Source organism: Pongo pygmaeus, chromosome 8 (genome assembly GCF_028885625.2).
Source record: "Pongo pygmaeus isolate AG05252 chromosome 8, NHGRI_mPonPyg2-v2.0_pri, whole genome shotgun sequence".
Classification (NCBI taxonomy): Eukaryota; Metazoa; Chordata; class Mammalia; order Primates; family Hominidae; genus Pongo; species Pongo pygmaeus.
Genome location: NC_072381.2, coordinates 75,593,062 through 75,620,095, shown reverse-complemented (window position 1 = coordinate 75,620,095; position 27,034 = coordinate 75,593,062). Strand labels below are relative to the sequence as shown.

General features: G+C 36.8%; 2 protein-coding genes across 4 annotated transcripts in view; one reads left to right on the top strand and one right to left on the bottom strand.

Annotated features, from left to right (window-relative positions):
- Positions 1-27,034, bottom strand: part of CTNNA3 (catenin alpha 3) — a 1,765,907-nt gene that overhangs the window by 1,052,820 nt on the left and 686,053 nt on the right. The window lies entirely within an intron of this gene.
- Positions 1-27,034, top strand: part of LRRTM3 (leucine rich repeat transmembrane neuronal 3) — a 175,384-nt gene that overhangs the window by 35,434 nt on the left and 112,916 nt on the right. Inside the window, exon 3 of one of the 2 annotated variants that reach the window (XM_063670570.1) lies at positions 21,549-21,836. The exons of the other annotated variant lie outside the window; for it this stretch is intronic. Within the exon in view, the coding sequence (XP_063526640.1) occupies positions 21,549-21,722 (174 nt within the window). The 3' untranslated portion in view covers positions 21,723-21,836. Of the gene's footprint in view, positions 1-21,548; positions 21,837-27,034 lie in introns of those variants that run through there. 2 annotated transcript variants of the gene reach the window in all.

Sequence of the window (27,034 nt, the reverse complement as noted above, 5' to 3'; positions counted from 1 at the left end):
GTGTGTCAATTTACTCCTTTAGTGATTTCGTCAATACTATTGATACAGACAAATGAAGATGACTCCAGATTTATATCCATAGCCTTGATCTCTCCCCTGAATTCTAGATTTGTATATCCTATTATCTATACAATATTTGCATATATTAAGTTTGAAATGTCTATTACTCCTTGAGGATACTTCAAAGGCTTAATAGACATTTCAAACTTAATACATGCAAAGTGACTATCCTGATCTTCACCTCCACTCCCTCCCCACTAAACCTCCTCCTCTAATATTCTCCAGTCCAGTTAATGGCATATGGAGGCCAAATGTTTGAAGTCATTCTTGATGCTTTCCCTTCTCTCTCAAAGCCACTTCCAACTCATCACTAAATTCTATGATTAGAAGACTCCACGCTCTAAATGTAACTTAAGTCTCTCATTTTACTAACCATATTGCCACTACTCTGGTTTAAGCCACTGTTATTCCTGTCTTGGTTTATTGAAGTAAGGCTTCCACCTTCACCTCATTTCAAAATGTGGGCTAGAGTGATCATCTAAAACATAACTCATAGCAGTCACTTTCCTGATCAAAACCCTCTAATGGCATCCCCCATTTCCTCATCATGAAAGGCAAAGTAATTACAATGCCTCAAGGCCTAACAGAATTTCATACAATATACATTTTCTCACTGACCTTATCACCCACTAGTCTCTCTTTGGCTTATTACAGGAAGAGAACTTCCTCATGGCCTCCATACTTGCACCTCCTTCTGCCTATAATACTCTTGCCCCAAATGTCCGCCTCCTCAACTCTTCTAAGTTTTTTTTGTTTTTTGTTTTTTGTTTTTGTTTTTGTTTTTGTTTTTTTGAGACAGAGTCTCGCTCTGTTGCTAGGCTGGAGTACAGTAGTGTGATCTCTGCTCACTGCAATCTCCATCTCCCGGGTTCAAGCGATTCTCCTGCCTCAGCCTCCTGACTAGCTGGGATTACAGGCACGTGCCACCACACCCAGATAATTTTTTTTCTATTTTTAGTAGAGATGGGATTTCACCATGTTGGCCAGGATGTTCTCGATCTCCTGATCTTGTGATCTGCCTGCCTCGGCCTCCCAAAGTGCTGGGATTACAGGCATGAGCCACTGTGCCTGGCCCACCTCCTCTAAGTCTTTATTCGAATGTCCCTTCAATAAGGCCTTCATGATACCCCCTACTTAAAATGGCTTTTAGAATTGTTTCTCCTTATTTTACTGTTCTCCAAAGCAATTATCGCCATATAATATAGTACTTATTTTATTCATTTGTTTATCTGTCTTGCCGGACAATACATCCCATAAAGGCTGAGATTTTTGCCTGGTATGTTCACAGATCTCTCCCCAGTGCCTGGCATAAGGCAGGAATTCAATAAGTAGTTGTTGACTGAATGAATGAATGAAGGGGTTCTTTGGAATCTTATCTTCCAGGAAGTCTAGCACATTTATCCATTGCAGTAAGACTCACACATACTTCTACTTGCCAAAACTATATCATACTCTGTAAATTAACCAAAATTATTTTAAATGTGATGCTTGACATAAAACAAAGCTAGTGCTTACAGTATTTGCTATAGAAATACTGTAAAAACTAACTAGTGGCTGACAACCACATGGGACAGTGCATCCACAAGGAGATGCTTCATTACGCCATGGAAGAGCAAGCACTTTGACACAAACAGACTTAGCTTTGAACTCCACCTCTGCAACTTGTGAGCTGTGTAGCACTGGGAAATTATTTACCTCTATAAGCCTCAGTTATTTGCTTGTAGTATGGAAAATGTGATTATATGATTAATGCATCTTAAATGAAATTATATGCACAAAGTTCCTGGGCACTTGAAAAAGGTGATCCTTTCATCATTCCTCTTGACAAGCCGATTACTTTCCAAGTAGATGTGAGCAAATAATAGTGTACTTAAAAATGGTCAAACAAATATAAGAACAGGATTGGAAAGACTGTGATCAGATGAAGTGATCACCTGCGGTGGTAGTTTGGGTAGAGAGGTTTACTGGGTTCACCCTAACCCTGACAGTTCCCACAAAAATGATATTTAGATCCCTTTTCAGGGTAAGGTATAGATGGCATGTAGAAAACAGGTCCCAAAATAGAAGGAGACCAAGACTCTATTCATGAGAAAGAGCAGGGTGAGACGTTATCATCTGAAATGGAAGGTGACAAAGCCAAGCAGAATTTGGGCTAGAAAGTGGCGTTGCCCCATTCTCAAGGATTTGTTGTTTTATTAGTGCATAGATATCATTTTTTTTTTTTTTTAGATGGAGTCTTGCTCTGTTGCCAGGCTGGAGTGCAGTGGTGCAATCTCGGTTCACTGCAACTTCCAACTCCCTGGTTCAAGCAAGCAATTCTCCTGTCTCAGCCTCCCAAGTGGCTGGGTTTACAGGCACGCACCACCATGCCCAGCTAATTTTTGTATTTTTTTTTTTTTCAGTAGTGATGGGTTTTCACCATGTTGGCCAGGATGGTCTCGATCTCCCGACCTCGTGATCTGCCCACCTCAGCCTCCCAAAGTGCTGGGATTACAGGTGTGAGCCACCACACCCAGCCAGACATCAATTTCTGTCCACAGTAACATCGTAGGAAAAACTTTGTCACACTGCTTTGGGATTCAGCACAACATTCTTCTCTTTCCTTAGACATTTAAAGTATGAGAATTCTACATTGAAGAGCAGGTCTTTTTTTTTTGTGCATTTCAATCTAGATGTTTACATTAGTGGGAAAGATAGACTTAGAAGCAGTGTGCTTTTTCATAAATCACTCTACCTTTTTTTCTCTCATACTTTAAAACTGTATATATTTTTAAACTGGCACAAAAGTATTGTCTTGGGAGAAGGCAAGAAAATAGATAAAATGTTCATCAGCTGATAGCAATTGTAAATATTCATAAATTAGGGACCAGGATTCCTATTTCCTAAGGAATGTGCTCAGCCTGGGAGAAACCTCACTTTAGACCAGTGGGGCTCTTGGGCACTTTCATCATGACATTTAAACATTAAATGTATCTGTCAGGTGATGGTTGATTCACTACGGAGGAACTGACACCTTTGATGACCGTCACAGGACTGAGTCACCAATTATACCTACAGCCTGCACTTGGTTTTCTTCTCTTACAGAATTTCATGATCCCTCCCTAAAACTGATAAGGCAGCATGGGAGTAGCAGGGAAAAGGGAGGAGATAAAGCAGATGAGATGTAGACAGCAAACCCATCCAGCTTTGCAAGGGCTGAGCTTCATCGCTCACAGAAAAGTCAAGTTCAAGTCAGAGCTCAAAATTAAACCCTGACTAATGTAAAAAACCTGTGTTTAGAAACATTTTACACAAAAGTTACATTTTGGAATAATAGAAAATTTAAAGCTATTAAAAAGCAATAAAATAAGATGAATTCTGCAATAAGATTGCCACGTTCCACTCTTGAATTAAAGCAAGCACGCAAATATTTCCCTCCTAAAACTTCCTGCCTTTGTTCTGCTGGCTTCCACTCTGTGAGGGCCAACTGTGGGTCAAGCCCTGTTCTTTGTCCCATGCCAAAAAGACAGCTGGGAGCCACGATGGAAGGCAGACAATGCCCTGGATTTAGGTACTAGTCTCCTCCGGGTTGTGTTTAAAAAGCTGGGGTTTTTTGGTTGTTTTTGTTTTTTGTTTTTTGTTTTTTTTTTGGCTCGGCGCGGTGGCTCATGCCTGTAATCTCAACACTTTGGGAGGCCAAGGCAGGTGGATCATGAGGTCAAGAGATCCAGACGATCTTGGCCAACACGGTGAAACCCTGTCTCTACTAAAAATACAAAAATTAGCCGGGTGTGGTGGCGGGTGCCTATAGTCCCAGCTACTCAGGAGGCTGAGGCAGGGGAATCCCTTGAACTGGGGAGGCAGAGGTTGCAGTGAGCCGAGATCGCACCACTGCACTCCAGCCTGGTGACAGAGCAAGACTCCGTCTCAAAAAAGAAAAAAAAAAGCTGTTTTTTTGTGTAATTAAACCAAACTAAATATTTCCCAGGAGGGCAAGACAGTTCCCAAAATGTCTAACGAACTTCCATGTAGAGAAAACGGTTACTGATTGTCCCAAAGCAAAACTGTACCAAAGCCTTTCCCTGAATTTTTCTCTCTCCTTCCATCTTCTTTTATTTCTTTGCTCAGTCAAAGGCCGCGTATGTTTCAAAGGATACTTGATATAGGAGGGTAGAACAGTACTTTCAGCATGCAGATTTTTTTTTTCTATGTTAAGTGAAAATAATGATTCCATGAAATGTGCCTTCCTATGGTTATAAAACAATTTTGAGAGAAATCCATCCTCCTTGGCAATTTCCAAAGCCTGTTGTTTGCTTTGCAAGCACTATATAAGTCTGGAGAGGGGCCTGAAATTAATATAGCTCAGTACCATAAAGGCAGTGTATAGAACTGTAGTCAGGACTTAAGATTTGAGTCTTTTGTTTCCTTCACTTTGACATATTACTTGAGAGGCCTGTACCTCCGTTTCCTAATTTGTAAAATTGGGATAACAATAGTTATTATTTTATAGTGCCATTTTGAGAAATAGTGAAGCTTCTGACAGAAGACCTCAATAAATGTTACATATTTTAACCATCAGCATTAATAAACGAAAACAATTTTCCCTATTTTCGGTCAGAATTTAAGAAAAATAAGTTCCTTTTAAATTATGTGTAGCCAGTTAGATTAATCTTTTAAGTAAAAAAGTCTTATTCTCATTTTTGATGTACAGAATTTTAGCATCATCTAACTAATCCTAAAAGACTTTGTATAATGAAATGAAAAATTAATTTATTTGATGTTGTTACTTTTTAAAATAACCAAATGTCATATATTTATCATTTTAAAGAATTAACATGCAGCTGGGTTAACTCGGCTATGTAATATATTTTTTTTTCAGGATATACCTTTCAGATTATTCAAAGAAATAGCTAAAAATGAGCTATCAGATTCAAAGAAGCTTTTTAACATAGCCAACTGTGGGTCAGTTTTAGTGTTAAAAATTTAATAGATCACACACCTAATTTACGGCAAGGGGGAAGCAGGGGCTACAATTAGCCAAAATAAGATGTTCTTCTACAAACATTAACATAAGAATAAAAACCGCAAGTTTTGGGGTGATCACTGATTGATAGGCAAACCATATTTAGAACTTAGCAGGGTTCTAAATATGTAAGAAGAAAATAAATATGGAAAAAAACAACGTGAATCAGTGTGCTCTCACATCTCCATATCTCTGTGTTACCCAACACAGAACTATAGCTTATTTAAGACATATTTAGTAGCTTTTCCCATACTTTCCTGAATTCATTCCCCGTTTCAAATTCAACTAAATGGGATAATTAGAAGAGAAATTTTTTGTATTTGGATATCATGGCCTATCTTACATTTGATATATGCTATTGCAATTTTCTTAAAATATTAAGTTCATAGCGCAAAAAGAAATATTAAGTATAACACAGAACCTGGTACCACTATAAGCAAGTGATTATTAACACTCCATTAGGAACGTTGATAGTTCTGCTAATGAAACAATGGTTATAGCAAAAACTAGACTATTTTTCTGGAAATGTGAGATTTTTCTTATGTGTACATGCACATACACGCATACATTAGCCTTGACATAAACCATGACCTTCCATTTGTTAACAATTAAAACATTGTCTTATATAAGACCAGGTCATCTGCTAGTGGATAGGTATAGCTATAGGTATAGATAGATATAGATATGGATATAGACATATATATATATAGATAGATAGATATGTAGATATATGTAGATATACATACGTCTACATATGTGTGCATATACATATATATACACACATGCATATATATATATACACACAGCATGCATATGAATTACAATTACTTAATCAATAATGGTCCCATCTGGTTAACTGCATTGGAAAATGACATCTTTCCCTCAGCACTACAAGATTTCAACCACTACTTGCATCTGCACCCTCTTTACCTGTAAGCAGTATGCAAATGATACAACCATATGAGGCGGGACTATGTAAAACAGTCCATTAAAATAATTTTCCCAGATCAAATAAAAACTGACACATTTTCTAACATTTATTAAGAATTTTTAAAAATGAAGATTCTAAAAATGAAGTCTTAAGAATATTCTGAGGTGTGAAACATAAAGATAAGAGTGCCAGTGAGAAAAATAATCTGTTTAGTGGATTTAAATTATCATTATATTTCACGAAATCCTGTTAAGAAAGAATATACCCCCTCGAAAGGTTCAATTCTACAACAATGAGTAGTTAATAGGTTCTTAGAAGGGAGGAAGTCATTGTACTACTGAATAGTAATAAAATCTATGATTCCGTGTGTTTCAAACATTTAGGAATGCTTTTTGATGAATGGGTTTTTTAACAGCTACTAATTGGATTTGTCCTCTTTATATAAAAGTCTAAGTCTATACTAAAAGAAAAGAAATTTATACTCTGAGCATGAAGTTACCACTTCGAAGTAGTTCTTTGCCCCATGACTGCTGAGCCTGAAAGATCCAATCTGTTTCTAGAAAAAACTTGCCAACAAAATCCACAGAATTTATTAGACAGAATTACTCAAGAGCAAAATACCATCTCTACGTCATCAAATAAGAGTATGTTGCTGGCTGTGGATTTTGGTATAGTTTTAATTTTTAAAAACAGTTTCCAAAACAATACCAAGAGGCAGTTTGATTCTACAGTATGGCAAGCAAGGAATATCACACACTATTTTAGAGTATATATCTAAATAAATATGATATATATATAAAATACATCAAAAATAAATATACATACATATTAGTTTGACATTAAGGGAAAGAAACTAAAAAAAAAGAGACAAGATGAATTTAAACTAGAGAAAATACAATTCTAGAACCACATTCAGGAAAGACAAAATGAAGAAACTGGATATGAAGAAAGTTCATATCTAAAAAAAATGGTTAGAAGCGATTGGAATCAGGAGTTTCTGCAAACAAAAAGGTTGTCTCCTCAGTGCCTAAAACAGCACCTAACACAGAAAAGATACTCAATACATATTCATTAAAAGAAGAATAAATAAGTGACTATGAAACTGGGTATACAGCACCATATTGAGTCTAAAAGTTACATTTTTAATAGGTTAAATTTAAATAAATATTTTTGGCCGGGCATGGTGGCTCACACCTGTAATCCCAGCACTTTAGGAGGCCAAGGTGGGCAGATTACTTGAGGTCAGGAGTTCAAGACGAGCCTGGCCAACATGGTGAAACCCTGTCTCTACCAAAAATACAAAAATTAGCTGGGTGTGGTGGCATGTGCCTGTAATCCTAGCTACTGGGGAGGCTGAGGCAGGAGAATTGCTTGAACCCAGGAAGCGGAGGTTCCAGTGAGCTGAGAACACACCACTGCACTCCAGCCTGGGCAACAGAATGAGACTCCATCTCAAAATAAATAAATAAATAAATAAATATTATATGTAAATATATATATTTACTTTATGAGCTATTTCTTTTAAAATAACATCCATTGCTTTATTTTCTGACTGCAAAGGCAAATATAATCATTGCAGAATATTTTTAAAAATCAAATATTAATAAGAAAATGTAACATAATATTAATAGACAGATAAAACCACCAGCAAACATTCATACATCTATGCACAGGAATTTATATTTACAAATGTGAAATGATACTGTATATCAATTTTATGTCTTATTTTTGTAACTTATCATTACATTGTGAACATTTCCATGTCATTAAAACTTCTTCAAAATCATGAGTTTTAATGGCCTCATATTGTTCCATAAAATGAATGTGCAATAATTGAATTATTATGCTATTGATGCACATTTGAATAATGTATAATATCAAAAAGTTGGGGGGAAAATTTTAAGCAGCTTTATCCATAAAACTTTGATTGTATCTTGGATTATTTCCTCGGGATACATTTTTATATGCCAAATTGCTGCATCAAAACGACAGATTTAGCATTTTTGATCCATAGCACCACACTGTTTTCATGATAATTTGTATTATAACTGCTCCCAGTAGTTATGAAAATTTTTATTCCATGATACTTCAAACTAGAAATTTTAAGATCTCTTTTACAATTTGATAGGTCAAAGCTGATATACTTCAAACTTGATTGCTGGTGAGATTGAATTTTTTTTTTTGTTTATTAACTATTTGTATTTCTTTCGTGTGAGCTGTCTCACATTAGAGGAGAAAAGCTGCCTCTCACAACATTCATAAGGTTTCCTGACCCTAGAGACCCTCTATATTTCCACACCATGGATAGCATCTGTAACTCCTATCAGAAACATCTTAGTGAAACAGCATGAAAGTTTATGAACCTCAGGATTACTACATGAACATGAGAGTAACAGTACTGACCTACCTCAGAGATTTCTCCCACATTATTATTATTAAGTACTATAAGGCTAGAACTGACTTGGAGTCAAGGCTAGTTCCATAGGTTTAATGAGTGGCACCTATTTCAACAACTGCGAAATCATTGTAACCTGTAAAAAATCCCTGGGGCACTCATGGACAGCCACATCTTTAAACCCACACAAAAATACAGACACTTTGATTACATGAAAGTTAGAAGCTCTAAACTATAGCAGGGTCAGTTGTGGTATGAAGGTATTAGATTCAAGCATCCACAAAAGTTTATAGTCTGTGAGTCATAAGGATGGCTATTGGAATTTCTTTACAGTTACTCTGTTGTATTTTCACTTTGGTTTTACAGCACTATCTCTTAGGAAGTCATCCATATATTTCCTGCATACACAGTCAGCTTCTTCTCAATATACAGCAGATATGTAACAATTATTCTTTCCTTCCCAGACAGCCATGGTAATATTACATTTGAGTTCAGTGAGGTAACTGGTAGCCAGAAATACTCCACAAAAGGTCTATATTCTTGGGTGGGGGGTGGATACAATTCTTCTATTAGAGAAATTTTTATCACCTACTTATTTTTACATAAATTCTAATAATGCCAAGAAAATACATTTCAAAGAGAAAGGTATAGAAATTTAGAGATGACTGTGACCTCAAATATCCATGAAACATAACCAGAAAATCTGCATCTACATAATGACACTATTTTCACATAGCCCCAAAATGATATCTTAGAAAGCCAAAAATCTTTCCTTTCCTTATCTCCAGGCAGAACTATTTCAAAAGATAACAAATGATTGCCCAAGTGATATTTGAATTATACCAAAAAAGAGACAGTATATACATGGTAACACCATCCTCTGTGTATTATTTCCTCTTGGTAGTCCTTCTGTTTTTCAAGATAATACAGAGCTCAAGAATTCTCAATGTTCAAGCAAGAAAATTCCCTCAACCAAGTGAAATAGAAAGACGTTATCTATTAATTGTGCCAGGATTTCAGTTGTTTTCTTTCCTTTCTTCTTTTCATGCAAGTTTATTTGCCTTTCTATGAGTATTTGCATTATTTGCTCTTTTTCCCCTTTCCATCATCTTAAAGGAAAAAAAATGAAAATGTATCAATTTGGCCTTTAATTACACTGAGCAGCAATGAGACAGGATAGTGAAGTTAAAAAAAGGCTGGGTGTGGTGGCTCACGCCTGTAATCCCAGGACTTTGGGAGACCGAGGCAGGCAGATCACGACGTCAGGAGTTCAAGACCAGCCTGACCAACATGGTGAAACCCCGTCTCTACTAAAAATACAAAAATTAGCTGGGCATGGTTGTGTGCGCCTGTAATTCCAGCTACTCAGGAGGCTGAGGCAGAAGAATCGCTTGAACCCGGGAGGCGGAGGTTGCAGTGAGCCAAGATCGTGCCACTGCACTCCAGCCTGGGCAACAGAGAGAGACTCCATCTTAAAAAAATAAATAAATGCATACATACATAAACAGTGTTAGAATAAGCATAAGACTGTGCTTAAATCCCAATTGTACTCTTTATAATTTGTATGGCTTTGTGCCAGTTTTCATCTTCTTTAAGCCTATAAAACCAGGAGTGTAATTCACTCCTTTACTATGAGGATTACTTTATGTAATGCACCGAGTAGAGTGACCACTTAGAGTAAACACTCAATAAATGACAAATGTCATCATTATAACTGTGTTGGTAAGAACAGGTAAGGGTATAAACCACTCCTACCTCACTGAATTTGCAGGCAGTTCCTGGCAATAGTGCCCAACAAAGAGAAAATATACCATAAACATAATTTATTTTAATTACAAGAGACCCTGTCATCTCTACTATTATTATAAATTAACAATAGGTTTTTCTCTTTAATATTTCTCATTTCTCAGCCAAAATCATTTTTTTTCAACAAGGTCAGAGCATATTCTTTTTTTTTAAAACATGCTAATGTACTTCAGTATATTCCATTCTGTAATATTTGTTTCAGGAAATGAAAATTAAATTTTCTCTAATTAACCCCCATGACTCTTGAAAATTTTCCTCATTATCCTTGAATCTATGGTCTTTAACAGTCTTTATAATATCTTGAACTCTACACTCCACTGAGCTTTTAAGCTTTGTTTAGTGTTGCCATAGCACACCTACTCCTCATGATAGAATATCATATTAACAACATATAGTCAATTTATTGTGGTTTTCCAGTTTCACTGGAATGAACAAAGATTTCTTTCTCTTACAGGCTAAAGTTTTCTCCCTCCTTCATTATTCGGCTTCAGAGTTCAACTCCTTTACCCACATGACACAATCAGCTCAAAATTTATTATACTATATATAGCATCATAGAATACATTTTTTTAGAGATGAAATGAGGTTTATGTTGCCCAGGCTTGCCTCAAACTATTGGGCTCAAGCAGTCCTCCTGCCTCAGCCTCCTGAGTAGCTGGACCTAAGGCACGCACCACTGTGCCTTGCAGAATACATTTTATTAACTTAAAAATCATTATTTTCCTCTTACTTCAGCATAAATGGTATTTTTGGTCCATTTGCTCTCGGAGAATAGTTAACTTTGTCATTAACAGGCCCATCCAGATTGTTTTATTACTTCAGTTGATAAAAATTTATTTCATAAATTGCTTTTTCTAAGTAAGACATGAACATAAGCAAACCCATAATATTAAAAGCTTTATATAGATACAATTTAAAGGTTCTATCAAATAGATTTTTTTTTTGTATGAAATGGAGTCTGGCTCTGTCACCCAGGCTGGAGTGCAGTGGTGCAATCTTGGCTCACTGCAACCTCCACCTCCTGGGTTCAAATGATTCTTGTGCCTCAGCCTTCTGAGTAGCTGGAATTACAGGCGCCTGTCACCATGCCCGGCTAATTTTTTGTATTTTTAGTAGAGATGGGGTTTCACCACGTTGACAAGTTTCATAGATTAAAAAGTAGGATAAATAAATACAGTAGAGAGAAATAACATTTCAGAAATGTCAGTATTAAAAACTAAGTCAACCACAAGCAGTTTTAAATAATGTTTACAAAATATGCTATAATAGTAATACACTTGAGGAGGGTTAAAGATGGTTCTTTTTTTATTGCTTCTCAGCCTTTTCGCTAAGATCAAATGAACAGTTCTTTTTCTAATTGTTCAAATTGATTTCATAGTCTGGTAATCTACATATTTATGAAAAATAATTTTAAATCTCTTATAAATATCGAAAAATGTCAGTTTCCAATTGAAATAAAACAGTATTGAGTAAAGACTATAATGTATGAGTTTTGAAAAAGAAAATTGACAATTAGAAGAACATTTCATAATATTCATTGTACTAGGACTTTCCGCATTTTTGATATGACACTAACATCAATATTACAATGAATTCTCAATAATTTGTATTAACAAATGACAAGAACAATCTGAACTAAATTGAACAATAAAGTATCTGTAAGCTTGGAAGCATTAATTTCATCGTAACTAAACTTTTGGTAACCAAGCAATTCTACATAGAAGCCTTTTAAGTATGCTCTTCTAAGTTTGTTTTAGTAACATTCTCATTTATAATTAGCAATATATAATTTATTTTTTAAAGTGCTAAATTAAATATACTCTCAAATAATTTTGTTAGACTGTTAAATTACTTATTTTGTTTCAAGACGGAGTCTCACACTGTCACCCCAGCTGGAGTACAGTGGTGCGATCTGGGCTCACTGCAACCTCCATCTCCCAGGTTCAAGTGATTCTCCTGCTTCAGCCTTCCCAGTAGCTGGGATTACAGGCACCCACCACCATGCCCAGCTAATTTTTTGTATTTTTACTAGAAATGGGGTTTCACCATGTTGGCCAGGCTGGTCTTGAACTCCTGACCTCATGATTTATCCCCCTCGGCCTCCCAAAGTACTGGGATTACAGGTGTGAACCACCGCGCCCAGCCTTATTTCTTTATTTTTAATCAACTTTTTTGAAATATAATTTTCATAAAACAAAATACACACTTAAAGTATATGGTTTAATAGGTTTTACCAACTGTATACACCAGTGTAACCACCACACAAATCAAGATATAAGAAAATTTCTATCACCAAAAAGGTTGCCCTAAGTCTCTCTGTAGTCAGTCTTCTTACACCCTACCAGATAGCCACTGATCTGTCTCTATCACCACAGATTAATTTTGCCTAATTTTGAGCTTGATACAAATGAAATCATTCAATGTAGGTTTTTGTTTCTTGCTTTCTTTTGCTCATTACAAGTTTAGGCCTACTTCTGATTCAGAGCTTCTGGTGACATAGGCTGGAGGATAAGTTGTTCCTTAAGAAGAAAGGAGTAATCTAAAAAAGTGCTTCTTAGCAGTTCATTCATTTTAATTGCTGAGTAATACTCCCCTGTGTATTCCTATACAGTACACTTTAAGCATTCACCTATTGGTGTTGATGGACATTTAGGTTGCCTCCAGTTTTTGACTATTGTGAATTAAGCTGATGTAAACATTTATATACAAGTCATTCGCCAACATATGTTTTTATTTCTCCTGGGTAAATATTTAGAATTGCAATTGCTGGTTCGTAGTGTAAGTGAATGCTTACCTTTTTAAAGAATCTCCTAAACTGTTCTTCAAAGTGGTTATTCCATTTCACATTCCCATCAGTAATGTATAAGAGTTTCATTGGTTCATATCATCTACTAATACAACACTTAATATGTGACTTTTTGTTTTTGTTTTGTCATTTTAATGAGCAGGAAGTCATATTCTCATTGTGGTTTTATTTTTAATTTCCCTAATGACTAATGACATTGCACATCTTTTCATGTGCTTACCAACCATTTGTATTTTTTTTTCTGAAGTGTCTGTTGAAGACTTTCATCTATATTTAGTTGAGTTGTTTTTCTTCATATTGAATTCTAAGCATTCTTAATAATACTTTTTTTTAAGGAAAAAAAAAGTATTCCAGTCCAGCTCAGCACAAGCTCTAAGTCAAGAATAGTTCTAAAATCCACAGATGCAATTCTGAAACAATAGGCCTGGAATCAAAGGTAGCTCTTGATGAAGCGGAGATGAGTAATCTGGTATTTTAGACTCCATTAAGACTTGCCATTTTGTAGCTGACCGAAAGGGTTGTTCTTTAGTCCCATTTAAAATCAGCATTTCATCATTTCAAAAAGCCTGCTTCAATCTAAGCAAACTATCATGTGATTCTGCAATTGATAGCTAGCTCAATAACTGAATTATTTGATAAGAGGGAACACTTAGAAAATATACAGCTCTCATATTTTCTAATAAAGGTATTCACATATAATTAATAGTAATAAGTACTATCCGTGAGTAGTATGCACAACATGCATACTGCTGTCTTTTGAAAAGTATTAAAGCAGATCCTTAAGCATTGTAGGTAAGGATGTACTTGACTTAGTTATGATTTGATTAAATGTTCCCTGTTCAGATTGGCTTCTGAATCATCAGCTATTGGTGTAAGTAAAAAGAAGTTGGAAAGGTTTCCCTTTCTTGAGGATTTCAGGAAAAGCTTGGCAACTATTTGGCTGGATATTGCAAATCAGATCGAGAATTGGGAAGCGGTCTGTCTTTGACTTCTCTTGCACTATCCAATTCTATGAGTCTATGATTGTCATGTACAGAGTGCTTGGCTTAGTGGTTTGTGTATAACTTTTCAGTATTAGTGGTGGCATTGAGCTGGTTCATCCACAAGTTTATCTGGTTCTCCATCAAGCTAAGTTCGTCCTATCTGCAGAGTGGACACAGTATTTCTGCTCTTTATTCTTGGCTGTTTCCTCTATTTAATACTCCTCTCTGTCTGTTTTTCTAAGTTAACACATGATATTTTGGCATTTTAAACTCCATTAAGACTTGTCATTTTCTATCTGACCAAAAATCTTGGTCTTCTTCAATCAGTATATCAATACCTCCTTATAGGAAAATATATAAAAGTCATTTATTCTAAGCATAAATTATAGACCAATAACTGCTTAACATGCTACTGCAGTTAAAAACCGGAGTTGACTCTTTTCTACCAACTCGCCCTCTTTAATTTCCCTGTATAAAAGGCCCAATAATAGGTCAGTTAGTCCACAAAATTTTGTTGAATACTTACTGTTAGGTGCTAGTAGCATTGTATTAATAAAACAAACATTGTTCCTGCCTTTGTAAAACATATGGTCTGGTGAGAAGGACTTTAAAAATAATTTAAAATAACTCATGAAATAATTATAAGTATTTCTAATAGTGCAGGTGAGAAACAGTGTTGGAGAGCATAGAAATGGAATGGCGGCACTAATAGAGGGAATCAGGGACGATACCCCTCTAAAAGGGATATTTCAGCTGAGACCTGAAATTAAGGAACTGGTAAGGCAGAAAAAGTAGAGAAGAACATTTCAGACAAAGAAAAACATGTCAAACATCCTCTTGACTCTGGAACCCACATGACCTTTCCATTTTTCTCACCACTACTCCTATTCTTCTTGCCTTCATCTATTTTTCTATAGGTTACTCCAATAGCCTCATTACTAGCCTACCCTACAAAGTGTTGAAAGATGTCTTCATATAATATAACTGTAATGACATCATCTCTTCCTAAAAATCTACAGTGACTTCCCTAAAGAAAAATGGTCACATTCCCAAGTTTGGCATTTTTGGCCCTTTTCAATACTAATCAAACTTACTTTTCTAATCTTATTTTCATGACTTTTCTGCCACACTGATCTATTTACTTTCTTCGTCAATACAATGTTATTCTCTGAACTTAGTGCCTTTTTCTCATTATTCATTTCATCTAGAGTAAGTCTTTAAATTTCATGTAAATGATGATTTTATTGGCAAAATGTATAACAAGTCACAGGCCTCTTAGGAGATACCCACGTTTTTGTTTTTGCTCTTGTTTTTGTCTAAAGGCAGTGATTGCTTTCCAAATAACTACTTTGATGTGCTTATCATTTGGTTACTGAAATGAATCAAAATTTAAATTTCTAGTACGGGAGAGTTTATTGGGCATTTCAGGTGAAAATCAATGTAATTTTATATGTCCAAATGCTTCCAGGAGAATTAGCCAATGGTTGATAGTTCCATTGTCTAAAATAATGACCTAATATAAATCAATGGGAAAATAGATTAAGGCTTGAAATGGCAAGATTTGTTTAAAGGACCTATAATGGACAGAATATATAAAGCTCGACTGGGCCCAGTGGCTTAGACCTGTAATCCTAGCACTTTGGGAGGCTGAGGCAGGTGGATCACGAAGTCAAGAGATCGAGACCATCCTGGCCAACATGGTGAAACCCCGTCTCTACTAAAAACAAAAAATTAGCTGGGTGTGGTGGCTGTTACCTGTAGTCCCAGCTACTCAGGAGGCTGAGGCAGGAGGATTGCTTGAACCTAGGAAGCAGAGGTTGCAGTGAGCCCAGATCACGCCACTGCACTCCAGCCTGGCGACAGAGTGAAACTCTGTCTCAAAAAAAAAAAAAAAAAATGTATAAAGATCATGTGATACGACCCTGAGCCTAAGCTTAGCAATAAAACTTTAGAAACTACAAGAGTGGCCTCTGTTAAGAGCTCACAGAAGGAACAATTTTCTATGCTTCACTGTCACATGTAAAATAGAAAGCCAGAGGTACTTCAGCATTCCTATCTAAAGAGCTTCCAAATGTGCTCTAAATTTGTAGATGTAAGCTGGGCCTTGTATGTTTTAAAGGTTAAACAAATCTTCAGATAGCTATCTACTATTGTTAGATAAAGGAGTCAACTTTTTGCCATAGCAAAGTAAAGGAAACAGGATTCTCTTTTCTGAGTTGGGTGGATAGTTTTTGTCCATAATTCTTACTTCCAATTGTCACTAAAGATATGTCGTGCTTTATAGCCTCCTATATGTCTGGATCACTTGTGCTTTCATTTGGAAACAATACAAAATAGTTTATAAATGTAAGTATCCTTACTTAATACTTATGGAACCAAAACATATTTTAGGAAAAATGACACATAGTCAAACTTTTATTCCTAAGTGTGGAATAATCAAGGTTGTATATAGAAATCTATACTTTTGTATAACATCATGAGTGAAATAAATTTGCACATATATATATATGCGATGACGTTCCTGAAAATATGATCCTAGATAATTAAGAGAATGGGGAGTTGCTGTTCAACAGGCATAAAATTTCAGTTATGCAAGATGAATAAATTCCAGAGATCTGCTGCACAACATAGTGCCTAGAGTTAACAATATTGTATTGTGGGCCAGGTGCAGGGGCTTACAGCTGTAATCCCAGCATTTTGGGAGGCCAAGGCAGGTGGATTACTTGAGGTCAGGAGTTCGAGACCAGCCTGGCCAACATGGCAAATTCCTGTCTCTACTAAAAATACAAAAAATTAGCTGGGCGTAGTGGTGGGCGCCTGTAATCCCAGCTACTCAGGAGGCTGAGGCAGGAGAATCACTTGAACCTGGGAGGTGGAGGTTGCAGTAAGTCTAGATCACACCACTGCACTCCAGCCTGGATGACAGAGTGAGACTCCTTCTCAAAATATATATATATATATAGTATTGTGTACTTAATATTTTTAAGGGAGTAGATCTTATGTTAAGTTTTCTTACCACAGTTTTTAAAAAGAGAGAAAAAAACAAAGCTGAAAGAAACTCTAACTAGCAAATAAAAATTTGCAATTCATAAAGTTCCAGTGAATACATTTACTAAACCTGTCACATTATTTTATAAAGGATTTTTATTTAATTAAATAAAAAGTAGCATGAAAGCAAGGCTTGACATATGCAACAAATGTGGTCCTAAATTATTGCTTACCCTGAATTATTATGAACTGCATTTTATGTAAATTTCACAAAGCCTATTATTTGAAGGAAGCCATTACTAAATCTTGGCTAGCGACAAGTCCCTTGTTAAATAGCCACTCCTCACATACCTATTTCCTATTTTTTTTTTTTTTTTTTTTGAGACAGTCTTGCTCTGCCACCCAGGCTGGAGTGCAGTGGTGCAATCTTGTCTTGCTGCAACCTCTGCCTCCTGGGCTCAAGAGATTCTCCTGCCTCAGCCTCCTGAGTAGCTGGGATTACAGGCACCCACCACCACACCTGGCTAATTTAATTTTTGTTTTTAGTAGAGATAGTGTTTCACCATGTTGGCCAGGCTGGTCTCAGACTCCTGACCCCAAGTGATCTGCCTGCCTTGGCCTCCCGAAGTGCTGGGATTACAGGCATGAGCCTCCATGCCTGGTCATAACTATTTCTTAAGTAGGACTTTTAGAATTGGTTCATCCTAAAGTGAGATAAGCATACATGTATTTATGAAAATAGTATCCAATTGAGTTTTAATTTGCTCACAGTATTAGAACACCTATGGAAGTTTTCCTCATTTTTATATCTCTTTATATTAAAAGAAAGTGAAAAATTTAGTAATGTAAGAGTTTCTGGCATAAAATTCTGTATCACAGAAGCTGGAAAACTTCGGCCCAGGGTGCAGACTCAGGCACTAACTTGGGGGCTTTGATAATGACTCTGCCACACTTCTGGCCATGCGACCTGGAAGAATTTGTTAACTATTCTATCCCTCAATTGCCACATCAGTAAAATGGGGAGCATAAACAGAACTTAGAACATAGATGTTTGTGGGGATGAATAAGATTGTATAGGTGAGATACAGAGTACTGTTGTGCACACATTGAGTGCCCAATAAATGTTAGCTATAATCTACTTTATCACTATCAGAATAGAACTACAGCATTTAAAAAATTTCCCAAAATTTTATTCTATGGAGAAAAGGTCCTTTGAAAGAACTGACATTTCCTGGATTTGAAACACTAGACTGAAAAACAAAGTAAAACAAAATAGAAAAAGCCTGTTTTTGTATTTTGTTGTGTTTTGCTTTGCTTTACTTTCCTCAAGTACTGTTGGAACACCAGGGTGTTCCATCAAGTTTTTACTCTTTTGTGTTCAAAAGAAGAGGAAGGAAAACAAGGTTATGCATTGGCACTGGAGGCACTTTTTTCCCTAAAATGTTTAGAGGCCTAGAACGTACCTAATAACTTGTAAAGCACTAACTGTATTTCCTGGTTACTAATCAAATTCGTTTATATTTCATTTCTGAGCCAGGAAGGCAGACACAAGTTATAGGTAAATGTCAGGTGCTTTAACTGACCTATGGCAGTCAATAACCAGTCTTTCCTCCCCGATAAGTCAACTACTAATTTAGAGACCACTGTGTTCCTCGTCTCTTCTCCTAAGCCAAGTATACCACAAGTCAACAGAGATAATTCTTTCAGCAGCCAAACACTAGGGCGAGGAAATGCTTACTGTCTGCTTGCTCTGTTAGCAGCAAACTACATAGGGAAGCCATCTTCTGGCTCACACAGAGCAAAGAGAACCCTGGCACTGCCACAGCTATCACTGGCCTTTTCTGTTTCCCAAGCAAAAATCAGAATTGAACGGGAACCAAAACTATTGAGACCTTCCTTCTGTTTCCCAAGCAAAAATTAGAATTGAACGGGAACCAAAACTATTGAGACCTTCCTACCCACCTGTGATTAAATGAGCCAAATGAGTAGCAACAAGGCAGATGGCCCTACAGTTAATAAGATTCTTGCAAGCCCGCAATTCTGTTGAAATAAAATTTTGTCACTTCAGTTTTCAGTACAAAATTGTGCCAACTGAACCCTCCAACACTTTTCTCCAAAATGGGAATCGTCAGTCTCACAAGGGTCCATTGTCAGAGGACAGCCTTCATGTACAAGAGTGTTCAAGATAATCTTGAATTTTGTAATGGTCTGGAATTGCTATGACTCCCTGTACACCAGAACTTTCTTCTCACACATTGATCACTTCAAGCATCCACAGTTTTTCTTTTTCTTTCCTTTTTATTTATTTATTTTTGAGACAGAGTTTCACTCTTGTTGCCCAGGCTGGAGTGCAATGGTGTGATTTTGGCTCACCCCAACCTCCACCTCCCGGGTTCAAGCAATTCTCTTGCCTCAGCCTCCCTAGTAGCTGGGATTACAGGCATGCTCCACCATGCCTGGCTAATTTTGTATTTTTACTAGAGAGGGAGTTCTCCATGTTGGTCAGGCTGGTCTCGAACCACTGACCTCATGTGATCCGCCTGCCTTGGCCCCCCAAAGTGCTGGGATTACAGGCGTGAGCCACCGCACCCAGCCACATCCAGTTTTTCTAGTAGTTTATTCCTAAATCAATATCCTGACTATAGTTAAGCATCCTAAAAATGAATGATTACACTTATAGCTGTTTTGTTTACACCTTCATCTATATCTCTAAATATTGTTCTGATTTGACCTCCTGCTTTAAAACTTCATCAGCTCACTCAGGCATAAGTCACCCTGCATTCTGCACTCTTCTGGATTTTGAGTCCCTTTGAATTGCCACTAACCATATGACTTACCCATCCCCATTTCCATTTCTATTTTTTTTTTTTTTGGCACTTTAACCTCAATATCTTTCTCCTCCTCCTCATTTACAGCATATTTCCATTGCACTTCTGGCCAACTTCCATAGCACATTTTCTTCCTTCTGTAGCTAAATCTAAATCTGCAGCTGTTTTAATATGGCATCTGTGGTTAATTTTTAGTACAATATTGCACATATTGAATGGCAGTAATGCCCAATCCTACTGCAATATTATGCAAGACTTCAAATGGATGGAACCTATTAACTCATTGCAAACTCATGCATTATGAACATGGCATAGCACTTACCTGAAACATACAGTACCTGTATGGAGAAACTACAGGTTCCTTCAACGACTTAAGAAGTGAGGACATCGAGCACATTGCATCACCTTCCTGCTGCTACAGTGTTCTATAATTTTCCCACTTACTTGCTCCCAAAGTTGCATCAAAAGAACAAAGAGAAAATGAAATCCACAGGAAGCTCCCAAAGGCTGCCTATTTGGCTCAGCTATCTGTCCATTTTTCTAGGTTATGAGATTGCTCTTGGTGACTTTTGACAATATGAGAACACTTCCCTCACCTTTAATGATGAAGCAAGGGGCTCCATACACATAACATTAGATAGACGAGAATTCCATGAAAAAGGATAAGCTATCCAATATGCTAGCATAGACCAAGATCTTAAAATAAATACATTTGCATTCTGGCAGTTTGAACAGCAGAGTTATTTGGAAGAATGGCACTAAAGAGAATGAGCCCCTTTAAGGGCAGCCAAGAGCTAGATTTTGCTAGTTAAGCATTTAATGTAAAACAGAGGCCAATTGGAATAATCATTTTGTACTGGAAAAAAGAAACACAGGCTTTGGAGTCAAACAGAATTAGTTTCAAATACCAGCCTTGCTCCTCAGTAGTTGGGTGACTCAAGCAAGTTACTAACTTCTCTAAATCTCAGTTTTTTCACCTCTAACCAAGGATAATGCATTCCTTACACACTTATTGAGAACATAATTTGATGTAAAGCACCCAGGACAATGTCTAGCATATAGCAGTTACTTTAATTTTTTAAAGGTGGCATACAAACATAATTACAGCAGGCTTTGGCAGGAAGAGGTATAAAATATTGTCTTAAGAAAAAACAGTAGGTACTGAAATTAGACAAAGGCAATTGAAATAGAAAAAAATTGTTCACCTTGTGAGGTTATATAAAATAGAATAAAAGAGATCAATGAATAGATAAGGTCAGATGGCAAAAGATAAGCTAAGTAATAAGACAAGTTAAGGAAGAATAAAAGGTGAGAGAAAAGAAAAGTAGCAAATAGATTAAAATGTCAAAAGACAGGTATGAATGGAGTCTTGCCTTTCCAGTAAGACATTATGAGAACATTAGGGACCCTAAGAGAGAAGCTGAAGTCCTTCAGCTGACCTGGTAGGAAGAAGGGGAGAAGCATGAGACCCCAGGGACACAATGCAAGCTACATCTTAAGCAGACTGTCTGCAGAGGGCTTGAGTCTTCCAGCTCTGAAGGTGCCCTCAGCTCAGGCAGCACTACAGGAAGTCCACTAATGAGCAGAAGGGCAGGTTGCTGAGAGCAGCGACTGCCGAACTTCCTGGTCAAGCATGGGTTTTTTGATTTCATAAATCAATTACAATGTGCTATATTGATTTCACAAAGTCAGCAGGACTTAAAAACTAATGAGAAAATTTTTTTTTAATTATTTTTGAAAACACTGCAGTGTCTACAGCTTAGCACACTCGGCAGAAAGACAAATGGAGGCTTTGGCTGCCACAGATTTCATTCCATCCTAGCCCCCTCCCAGCCATGTTCTTCATCTCAGCATCAGCAAAGAATCAGGAGCTGGCTTAAGACCCTGGTGCATCATGCCAACAAATCTCTTCCTGGTATCTGAAGCAGAGGCAGCCCCAACTAATGTGTCTGTGTTTAGGCACTAGTGAGTTTTGTACGGGTGCCCAGGCATCTCCAGATGGAGCAAACAAGGAAAAGAACGAGAAACCCACCTGACCAAGGATATAAAATACAGAAGGACTGCATTTGTGATTGTGGTTCTTAATAGGTAGCCACTGCCCTTTTCTTCCCAACCGTGGTAACATCTAAACTGGAGTTTTTATTGAGCTATTTATTTTGTACAACATCAAAAATAAGAAAATTGATAAGGAGTTTATTCTGCCACTCAACCCCTGGCCCAATGCCAACAGCTTCAGAAATGACCTCAGGTGGAGGGAGGCATAGATAGTTTAGTCTTTCTTCACAGCAAAATAAATTATCCCATGATACAGTTTTTAGGACAAAATGCAAAGTGGGGGATAAATACATTCTGCTAAAATTTTACTGTTAAAATGTACCACCTGTTAAAAATGTACCATTCTAGGGTTGAAAAATAATTAATGTTAAAAATAATAGCTAATGTTTTAGCACTTGCTAGGTGATAGGCTCTATGCTAAGTCCTTTGCATGCACTATGTCATTTAATTCTTAGAACAACCATAAATGGTAGATACTATAATTATCTCAATTTTATAGTTGATGATAATCGAGGCTTAGGTAGGCTAAATATCTCCTGAGTGCCATGTGGTAAGTGACATTATGAAGTCTCATCTGTTTACACTAGAGCCTGTGTCCATTCCATCAGTAAATAGTTATTGAGCACCTAACATATGCCAGGTACTATTCTAGGAGTCGTCTGCTACCAAAAAAAACACTTTTTAAGTCAAAATAATGTATTTACCAGAAATGAAAATATTTCAACGAATGATGACGTTCTTTCAGAGTGATGGGGGAACAAGAAGGAAGGTTAAAAGTCTAAGAAGTTAATTTTTTCTTGCATAGAGGAAGCAGATAAAATTGACCAAATGTAAATATGAGAGAGAGGGTAATTACTAGAAGTAACACTAAGGAAATAAAATCTGAGTTTGTTAGGAAGTCATTTTGTCTCACAAACACAACAAAGCCATGAGGATAGATTAAAAAATAAACTGCTACATAAACTTGATCTTCAAAATACTTCTCAATGCGTTCATGATTCCTTTTAATATTATCAGGGTAAATAGTAAATATAGCCTGCAGAAGTTTTACCCTCTTAATTTTCATTCCTTTATGCTTTTTTTCTTGTATGTACTTGATGACTAAAGTCACACTTAAATGACTTAAGAAAATCTGCTACAAATAAAGGAAAATGAAAATTTAAATAATTTATTTTTGGTAATTTTCCTTTCACTTTCACAAAACTCACAAATAAACAAAATTAGGTAAAGACATGACACACAAAACACTGCCTTTTACTGACACACATTTCTTGCTCTGTTTTGGTGCTTTTTTTTTTTTTTTTAAGTACAATAAGAGCATTAATTCAAGGTAGGCACCTGCCTAGATCCCACCCTCATTTCCTGCAATCCTCTCTCTTCTTCACTACTGTTGAGCCAAAATATTTCAGTTCTACAAATGTACAGAGCTCATCCCTGCCTTTGTTTCTTTGTCTCAGATTTTTCCGTTGTCTAGAATGTTCCTTCCTAGATATTTTCCTTATGGCTGCCTTCTGCAAGACTAACATTATCTAATACTTCATCACAGAGGTATTTCCTACCACCTTTATCGATCATGGGTGAGTAAAAAACAAATCAGGTACTCATACAGTTTATTTAGTAAAGGGGTGATTTATAGTAATATAGTGATTATTTATTGTTATAAAGTTTAATAATATGATAGCACATATAATGCAGAATTCTGTACTACAAGAGCCAGGGAGGAGTGGTTACCAAGGGTGAGAGAAAAAAGGAAGAAACAGTTCCTACAGCTCAGAACATGAAAATATAGGGGAAGGGTGCCCAACGGGAACCTGGCCTTAGGTAAAGAAAAACACTGCCCATCAGTGGGGAGCTGGCGGGGAGGAACCAGGGGAAAGTATACCCAGCCCTCCTCCTCCCCTGGTTCTCAAATCCTCTGCAGATGGTTTCCATCAGTCAAACACTACCAGAGGCCAGTAGTAAGGCAGACCAATGACACAGTCCATAAAGTTTGGTCTTCTGGAGTGGAAAGCAGAGTGGAGAAGGGCAAAGAGACCATGAGGGACAGGTGAAAATGATCATCAAGTACCCAATCCCGTTGCCCCTAGTCACTTCCTACCATATTCCTTCTGTTTTTTTTGTTTGTTTGCTTGTTTGTTTTTTGAGACAGAGTCTCACTCTATCACCACACTGGAGTGCAGTACTGTGATCTCAGGTCACTGCAACCTCCACCTCCTGGGTTCAAGCCTCAGCCTCCCGAGTATCTGGGATTACAGGTGCTCGCCACCACACCCAGCTAATTTTTGTATTTTTAGTAGAGACGGGGTTTCACCATGTTGGCCAGGATGGTCTCGATCTCCTGACCTCGTGATCCTCTGGCCTCGGCCTCCAAAAGTGGTGGGATTACAGGCGTGAGCCACTGCGCCTGGCCCCACATTCCTTCTTTTAATTATTTGCATTGTACTTACAGTTTCAATATTTTCTTTTTAGTTTGTGCATCTGTTTAACTAACTATAAATTCCAGATATGCCTGTCTGGTTAATCAGTATGTCCCAGAGATTAAACCAGTGCCTGTATATGTTAGATATAAGTTCTTGCTGGATTAATTAAAATAGCAAGACTGTTGGGCGTGGTGGCTCATACCTGTAATCCCAACATTTTGAGAGGCCGAGGCAGGCAGATCACTTGAGGCCACGAGTTCGAGACAGCCTGGTCAACATGGTGAAACCCCATCTCTCCTAAAAATACAAAAATTAGCCATGCATGGTGGCACGTGCCTGTAGTCCCAGCTACTCTGGAGGCTGAGACAGGAGAATCGCTTGAACCCAGTAGGCAGAGGTTGCAGTAAGCCAAGATCGCACCACTGCACTCCAGCCTGAGCGACAGAGCAAGACTCCATCTCAAAAAACTGAACTAAACTAAAATAAAATAAAGTAGCGAGACCTCTGTGATTAAAAACAATACATTGAAAAAACTAATCATTCATGAGGAAATACTCTGTAGTTTATAGGAGAATGATACAAAATGATACCTCATTTTACCTGACAAGAATTTTAGAATGAATCAACTATAGTCTACTATATCTTGTAAGTCAACTTTTACAACTCCATGGCTATCAGGCTAATCAGGTTGATTTATCATATCTAGCAAAAGGGAGATCATACTACCTATTTGCAGTTAACATGGCAGTTAAATAACACATATGATAGTCAATCATTTCTCCATCAATTAATCTATTAATTTAACAGATGTTTATTGAACACCTACTATGGCATTACACTAGGCACTGTGAATACAGCAGTGCACCAAATAGCCAAAAATCACTGTCATCACGAAGTTTATATTTGAATAAAGAGTCAAGGTCACATCGTCAGAATGGGCCTCACTAATAAGCTGATATATGAGCCAAGATCCGAAAGAAGCAAGAAGAAGAAACCAAGCAGATATACAAGATTATCTGGACAGAAAGAATAGCAAGTGCAGAAGTCCCAAAGTGAAGTCCTTTTAGCATTTTAGAGGAGAGCAAGCAGGCAAAGTTGTCTAGAGCCACGTGCGTAGGTTTTGAAACATGGACACAGGGCAGGACTAAGGGAGAGGCAAGCAGAGTATGTTGTAAGGACTTAACTTTTTCTCTGAATGAAACAGGTGGCCACAGAGTGGCACATGACATGACCTGACTCACATTGTAACAGGTGAGCAAGGCAGAATTAGAGAGACAGTTGTAAGAGTATCACGTTGATTCAGATGAGAGATGGGAGAAGTGATCATAGTCTGTGGACTTGTATTTGACGGTAGAGGTGAAATGATTTCTTGATGATAGAATGTAGGGCTGAAGAATCAGAAAGGAGAAAAGAGATGCTGAGGTTTGGGGTCTTAGCAATCCAAGATGCTCAGAAAGACTTTGTTATTTGTTTGTTTAATTTGTTTTCCAGTTGACTCTGAAAAAGAGAGGCTCATCCAGTTGTTATTTACCTCATTGCCATGAAAATTCATCCAGTTACTACTGTCTCATTGCCATGAAACATTGAGAAAATGTCTGGTCCTTAAACTTTTTGTAGTTAACTTTGGAACACCATTTTGCCATTCAAAGACTTACCATTACACTTTACACACAGAATATGAACATAAGGTAAGATGCCGGCAAAACAAAAATTATGAACTACTTCATTTCTGTGAATTTAGCTCATGATAACTAAATTTGGATAAATTTTGCAAAGATGGATTTTGATCCAGATTTAAGATTTAAGCAGTGGCTTTACAATTTAAGTTAGTTTACTATGAATTAAAGGAACTCCTTTTTATGCAGAAGGTTTTAAAAAATCGGGTTTTCATATTTTTCAAATGGTCTTTTAAAAACATTTCTAACATAACAAACATGGGTTACCAAATAATAAGGAATTAGAATATAATCATATGCTTTAGTATCAAAACTTTATTTAATATAATTTAGTCTTTTTGTCAATAATTTATTAGTCTTTAGGATGGCAGAGACTGTGTAGTATCATGAAGAAACACAGGCTTTGAAGACAGAAACTAAACTCAAATTTCCAATTCCTTTGTAACTTCCTGGCATCATAAACTTGGATCAGGTTTCCTAATCTTCAAACTCAAGTATCTTCATTGATTTAAAAATGATCCCCAAAATAATACTACCTCACAGGATCATTGAGAAGATTATATTCAAGTTTTCTGTTTATTTGAATTTAGCTCATTTGGAATTTACTAATTTAACAGAGATTATGATTTTGGTAGAAATCCATCAAAGCAACATTTAAGCCAATACAATGATTTTCTAGCTATTACACAGATACGCATATAAAGTTAAAGTATATATCTTTTACTGACATTCCACAAACTCAGTCATTCTTACTGAGTTGAAAAGCTCCAACTTCTGGGTATTGTGTGTTTTTTATTTAGCAGTCATTTTGACAATTTCATTCTGAATGTAAATCTATTTTTAGACCAGCATGCAGTATTTTATATAGTATGGTGAAGAAGCTGATATTTTCGTTATGATATACTATGTTAGGTCAGTGCTTCTGATTGCCAAAACCAACGGTTCATGTTTAAAACCTTCCAGAACATTCTGCAGTCTGATTAGGTCACCTCTCAATACTAGAAACTAAAATGAGACCACAGCTAAGAAGAAAGGAGACGGGTGCAATTTTTTTCCTACTTAGTCTTGTTTCCTAATAACAATA